At 31.3% G+C, this 7500-nt stretch overlaps 1 protein-coding gene across 2 annotated transcripts in view; it reads left to right on the top strand.

Annotated features, from left to right (window-relative positions):
• Positions 1 to 7500, top strand: part of LOC137640207 (uncharacterized) — a 69652-nt gene that overhangs the window by 53523 nt on the left and 8629 nt on the right. For both annotated transcript variants that reach the window (XM_068372751.1, XM_068372752.1), the window contains exon 3: positions 1777 to 2000. In XM_068372751.1, coding sequence (XP_068228852.1) covers positions 1777 to 2000 — 224 coding nt within the window. The remainder of the gene's footprint in view (positions 1 to 1776; positions 2001 to 7500) is intronic.

Below are 7500 nucleotides of genomic sequence, written 5' to 3'. Positions count from 1 at the left end.
TGTATGCATATTTATCTAAATATCTAGCTGTCATTTTTGACGGGTCATATACACTAGTCTCCCCATCCTTACAATTCCAGAAAATGTTGCCATCACACGTGGCACGGGATTAAAGAATCACACTAAAAGGATCTGATCGTAATTTAAGGTCTGAGCTCAGGCCGAGGCTTAATGTGTTGTCTACATTAGAAGCTGCGAGAAAATAACATTGAAACATTTCCCCCAGAGTTTTGGGTTGGAGGAGGACCTGCTGAGAACCAATTTGACAAATGGAGTTGCATCCATTCTTCTTTTCCATGACTGCAGTGATAAATTAGCATGCGGATCAGACAGGTCTGTACGGATATATTGCACACGTGTATTAGTTAGTACTATATATATATATATATATATATATATATATATATATATATATATATATATATATATATATATATATATATATATACATATATAAAGTTAGTACTATAAATATATATATATATATATATATATATATATATATATATATATAAATATATATATATATATATATATATATATATATATATATATATATATATATATAGCATATGTATATATATATGTATATATGTATATACATACTCGATATACACGCTTGCGCATTCATGGAAATAAACAAAATTACACACACACACACACACACACACACACATATATATATATATATATATATATATATATATATATATATATATATATATATATATAACTATATCTATACACACACACACACACATATATATATATATATATATATATATATATATATATATATATATATATATATATGTATATAAAACTGAAAAAAATATTTCTTTTCATGATCCATTTCTTATTGTTGATATGGATGGTCATTGGTCATTTCTCACTGGATATCTTTATGTAATCAGTTCAAAGTCCGATGGGATTAGACATCTTATGAGCTCATCGTGCGTAGCCCTAAAAGAGTTAGGAAAATACAGACGAAAAGGATAATTTGTTTGTGTATCAGTGAAGTTTTAGCATTATCCACCGTCACCTCCAAATCTAGTTTATCAATTATGCTTTGTCAACAATTTTCATGTTGCTCGCTGTTATTATTATTATTATTATTATTATTATTATTATTATTATTATTATTATTATTATTATTATTATTATTATTAGCTAAGCTACAACCCAAGTTGGAAAAACAGGATGCTATAAGACCAAGGGCTCCAATAGGGAAAAATAGCCCTGTGAGAAAAGGAAATAATGAAATAAATGAACTACAGGAGAAGTAATGAGCAATGAATAATAGATATCTTAAGATCAATAACAACGGTAAAATAGATCATACGTTTCATGAAAGAAAGGCATGGTATGTTTACTGCAGGTACATGCATGAAGGCTATGCCAATCTATTCAGTGAACATTTACAACGTCGCTCTTGAGGTGAGGAATTTAATAATCGTCCAGGTATTTCATTGTAGGTGAAACCATTTTATCAGTGTAAAAGTTAACTAAATTGAGTATATCACATTATATCCTACATCTCTTAATCCGTATGAGGCCTCTGTTACTAAGTTGCTATTATCGTATAATGAAACACTTATTTTTCCGCTTTAAATCAATTTTATCATATACCTCCAGATTTTGCAGTCACAGAAAATCATCTCTAGAATTTTAGCCTTACAAAGACGTCTAGGGAGAATAATCTTTCATCCAACAGCAGTTTCTCTACTTTTTTCTTTCAATGCCAATATTACAGCGTCTTTTTCCAATCCCCAACAGGTGCCCTTGGTGGTTTTACAGCAGCGTCAATACCCATGGCAGAGACTCTATGCAACGGCTACCCATTCCTCAGCAGGTCGCGCTCGCGCTGTTCCGCCCACCTACGCTAGCGGCCATCCTCACGAAGAACGGGTTAAGGATAGCCTAGAGTGGACGTTAAAATCTTGTTATGACCATGAAAATGACCTCTTCATTGACAAGTCATCGACGTTACGAAGGCCAGGGTCAGTATGGAATGTTGCGTAGAATCTTTATGAAATGGATTTCATGCTTGGAATGCACTAAACATTATTATGATTCCAACTAAATCTTTTATAATGTTTGAGTGAGAAATTTTTCAGATTAAAAAAGAAAGTATTTAGAATTAATTTTGTCATTATTCTGAATGTTGTATGATTTTAAACATTTACGAACATATCCGATAGGCCCTGGTGCTACCTTGGTGACCGCTGGGTGAGGTAGCGGAAGTAAGGGAGTCGGCATATGAAGCTTCATTTGCGATGGAAGTGGGGGAGGGTGGGCTATGGCACCTTAGCAGTACCAAACAAACTCGACTGAGTCCCTCGTCAGGCAAGAGGAACGATGAGAAGAAAAATCCTCTTTTGTTTATTTTCTTTTTTATGTCGGCTACTTCCCAAAATTGGGGGAAGTGAGAAGGACGCTGGTGAATGGTACTGCGCAACACATGAACGTAGGCTAAAGGGGTCTAAGCGATGTCAGGCGATCGGGACTCCGGTCTACCACAAAGCCAAAGTAAAGTCCTTCAAAAAGAAGGCAACCGTCCTCACCCCCATACAAATGAAAAAAAAAAAAAAAAAAAAAAAGGAAAAAAAAAACGTTAATAGAAGAAGACATAGATAGATAGATAGATCCCAACCATCTGCGATGGTACCGATGCTCTGATCCCAATAGGAGCAAAATAGTTGAGGTACACTTCATCAACATCCATTTTGCCTTTGTTAGCGTAAGCAGTGAATTAAGTAAGTGGTAACTAGGCCACTGTAGTTGGTCATAGCTTTAGAGGAAAGGGCTATTGGTTAGGAACCTTATCTCAGATTTGTTATTGAGAACTTGAGACTTCTCTTGTAGATTATCTATTTCATTATTTATTTATTCACTGGGCTATGTTTCTCTGTTAGAGCCCCTGGGCTTATAACATCTTGCTTTTCCAACTAGGGTTGTAGCTTGCCTTTCAATGATAATAATTAGGCAAATAGGTAGAAAAGTTAAACGCTCTCACGTATACACACTAACACACAAATGACACACATACGTACAGCATATATGTAATACATACACACACACACACACACACACACACACATATATATATATATATATATATATATATATACACATATATATATATATATATATATATATATATATATATATATATACATATATATATATATATATATATATATATATATATATATATATATATATATATATATATATATATATATACACACAGTTATTTGGTAATCTCAGTCTTGTCAGGTGCATGAGGAGAGAGGAGACTATGGAAAGAATTGATCATTCCTCTCTATCTCATATATATATATATATATATATATATATATATATATATATATATATATATATATATATATATATATATATGTGTGTGTGTGTACATATATATATATATATATATATATATATATATATATATATATATATATATATATATATATATATATATATTTATATATGTATTCATATGTATATATACAGTATACACACACACACACACACACACACACACATATATATATATATATATATATATATATATATATATATATATATATATATATGTTTGTACGAGCATACCTGCCTCCACCCTCAATGAAGAAATCTGCACGCCAGTTTCATCTTTCAATAGACTTATTCAGTCGTGATTAATTCTTATGAAAATATTTAGTCACAACTAGAAATAATTTGATTAAAAGACAAGAAAAGGACCCACTTATGGTGTTTGTAATTTATTTTTCTGTAGAGCAGGTAAACGTAAGGCTTGTTGCATAGTGCATGAGTTACTTATGTGTTCAACATCCTGATATATTTCAATATGAGAGATTGTTTTGTTTTCTTAATATATATTCCATCTTTTATCTTTCTTTAACGCATTTGTCGTTGATGAGCAAACTATTCTATATAAATGCAGAGAATTTTGACGAGTTGCCTTCACTGTGTTATGATGATTTTATATATATATATATATATAGATATATATATATATATATATATATATATATATATATATATATATATATATATATATACATATATATATATCCTTCCTGTCACGCTGACGGGCAACGACTCGGAAATCAACAGTCCCCAAAATTGCCTAAATTAGCGTGTTGTAGTTAGGAAAGGGGGAAGGGATAGAAGAGTTGGATCTCTGAGGGCGTGCGTGCGTGTGTGTGTGCATATCTATCTAAATATTTAGCTGTCCGTTTTGACGAGTTGCATATACTAGTACAAATATAGTAGAGTAGTGATATTTCTTTGCATGTAAACTGTATAAAGTTGAATTATGGAGGATAATTTGGCAATGTAAGGACTGGAATATCTTCGTATTTTTAAAGCTCTTTCTTCAGTTGTGTCACTATTCCGTAGACTTTATTAATTTGGAATTTTGTATTACTTAAAGGCAGTTGTACAGTAGCCCACAACCTTTCAAAACGAGTTAGGTTCCAGAACATCAGTATAAGATTCACAAGAAATTAGCCAGTAAAGATTTCATAACCTTCTCTCTCTCTCTCTCTCTCTCTCTCTCTCTCTCTCTCTCTCTCTCTCTCTCTCTCTCTCTCTCTCTCTCTCTCTCTCTCTCTCTCTCCCCTAACACTAATTAAATCATAAAAGAGCTCAAGGTAACACATGCAGCGACTGACTGCCTTTGTTTTTTCCCCCCGCAAAAGTTTCATTAGTCAGTCGGCCCTGTGGCACATTACCCAAAGTGGCCACAGCATTATGACCCTTCCCTTAATTGTCCTCAAGAATCATTAAATTCCCATTTAAGCAAATAGGATAAAGAAGAAAGACCTCCTTCCCTCATATTAAATGGCCGTTGAAACGCCTGGGACATAGTTGGGTTCAGTTTCGAGTTTTTATTTTGTCAAATTGATGTTAAATTCTCAAAGAACAATTCCGTCTTCTTATTCCATGTTTTTTTTATTATCTATAGTATGGTTTCTATCTTCTTTTTTTTTAATTTTTGTTTTGGTTGCCTAAGTTAATTGGATCTGGGTTTGTATAATTATTAAATATCCTGACTTAATCTTGACCTCTTTTTTACTTTATTGTTGAAAACAAGGAGATTGCTTCTTAGAAAGAAAGTCTTCTATTTGCTGCCTGCTAGCGTTTATATATATATATATATATATATATATATATATATATATATATATATATATATATATATATATATATATATATATATATATACACAATGTATATATATATTGTGTGTGTATATATATACACAATATATATATATATGTATATATATATATATATATACATATATATATATATATATATATATATATATATATATATATATAATTGTATATATATACACAATATACATCACAATGTATATATATATATATTGTGTATATATATATATATATATATATATATATATATATATATATATATACATATATATATATATATATATATATATATATATATATATATATATATATATATATGTATATATATATATATATATATATATATATATATATATATAAATATATATATATATATATATATATATATATCATTGTCGTTGTGCTTACGTTATTCTTTTCACTACGTACAAATAAAAAAAATTTCGTGTCATAATGCCTTTTTGTTTAACCATTAAATAGATGGCGCACTATGCCTGGCGTAGATGCCATCACACGAACTAATATCGTGTTGCACTTCTTTGTTTTGTCGCAAGGTGGGAAACTTTAAAGTCCACGAGGAAAAAGGCACGCCGATCCATCATAATTCTTTTCCTCTCTCCTATTTTTTTTTTTTTTTTTTTGAAGATTTTAGAGTTTGTATATGAAAAATCTATTTGAATGTTCTTACTGTTCTTAAAATATTTTATTTTGATTTTTTATTACTTCTCTTGTTTCCTTTCCTCACTGGGCTATTTTTCCTTGTTGGAGCCTTTGGGCTTATAGCATCTTGCTTTTCCAACTAGGGTTATAGCTTAGCTTGCAATAATAATAATAATAATAATATTAATAATTCTTGTGTTCGATTTACTTATGTTTAGCCATATTACTTTCATTCGTTTTTCTTTGATCTTCGTCCAGCTTCATTCACCGATTAAATGCCAGAAAATTCTAAATCAAACAATCAATCAATCAATCACAAGATTAACCGACTTTTTCGTACTTTCCAGCAAAATAGAAAATAAAAATAAAACTATTTCCTGAGCTTTTACAGTTTCCCTTTACTCTTGAAAGTAAAGGTCTTTCATCAGGGACTCCACCTCCGTTTTCAAGAACCCTGAGATTTCATGAAAATTTGTTTTAACCCTTTCACTGCCATTGGTGACTTAGTCGAAAATTGGAAAAAGGAAACATCTTTTAAAATCACCTAAGCCTTAGCAAGATAGTATGCATTGGAAAGGTCTTGATGAGAACTTTCCAATCAATATTAACAAGCTAGGGTTTGTGTAATCTTGAAACAGTTGCTGCATCAGGAGTTATTATTATTATTATTATTATTATTATTATTATTATTAATTGCTAAGCTACAACTCTAGTTAGAAAAGCAGGATGCTATAAGCCCAGGGGCCCCAACAGGGAAAATAGCCCAGGGGCCCCAACAGGAAAAATAGCGCAGTGAGGAAAGGAAACAAGGAAAAATAGAATCTTTCAAGAACAGTAACATTAAAATAAATTTCCTATATAAACTATAGATACTTTAACAAAACAAGAAGAGAATTATATAGAATAGTGTGCATCACGCAAGAGAACTCTAACTCAAGACAGCGGAAAACCATGGTACAGAGGCTATGGCACTACTCAAGACTAGAGAACAATGGTTTGGTTTTGGAGTGTCCCTCTCCTAGAAGAGCTGCTTACCATAGCTAAAGAGTCTCTTCTACCCTTACCAAGAGGAAAGTAGCCACTAAACAATTACAGTGCAGTAGTTAACCCTTGGGTGAAGAAGAATTATTTGGTAATCGCAGTGTTGTCAGGTGTATGAGGACAGAGGAGAATCTGTAAAGAATAGGCCAGACTATTCTGTGTATGTGTAGGCGAAGGGAAAGAAGCTTAACCAAAGAGAAGGATCCACTGTAGTGCTGTCTGGCCAGTCAGAAGACCCCATAACTCTCTAGCGGTAGTATCTCAACAGGCGGTTGATGCCCTGACCAACCTACTACCTTTGTTGATTTCACCAATGGCAGTGAAAGGGTTAACGTCTTTCAGATAATAATCATAGCCCAAAATCAAAATCCTTCGGCGAGGTGTATCAAAGATGTGCTCCATATACAAAGCATTGTTGAGGAGTTTTTTTCTTTTAACGCTCGTTAAGTTAAGGTAGCCTTTACTGTATTAGTAACCGAATTAATATTATTGATTCAAATTTTGAAAGTTCAGCCTAACATGCAAACACACACACATATGTATGTACTGGATATATATATATATATATATATATATATATATATATATATATATATATATATATATATAT

The sequence above is a fragment of the Palaemon carinicauda genome, chromosome 4 (assembly GCF_036898095.1).
Source record: "Palaemon carinicauda isolate YSFRI2023 chromosome 4, ASM3689809v2, whole genome shotgun sequence".
NCBI classification, from domain to species: Eukaryota; Metazoa; Arthropoda; class Malacostraca; order Decapoda; family Palaemonidae; genus Palaemon; species Palaemon carinicauda.
This window is presented reverse-complemented; position numbering and strand designations above follow the sequence as displayed.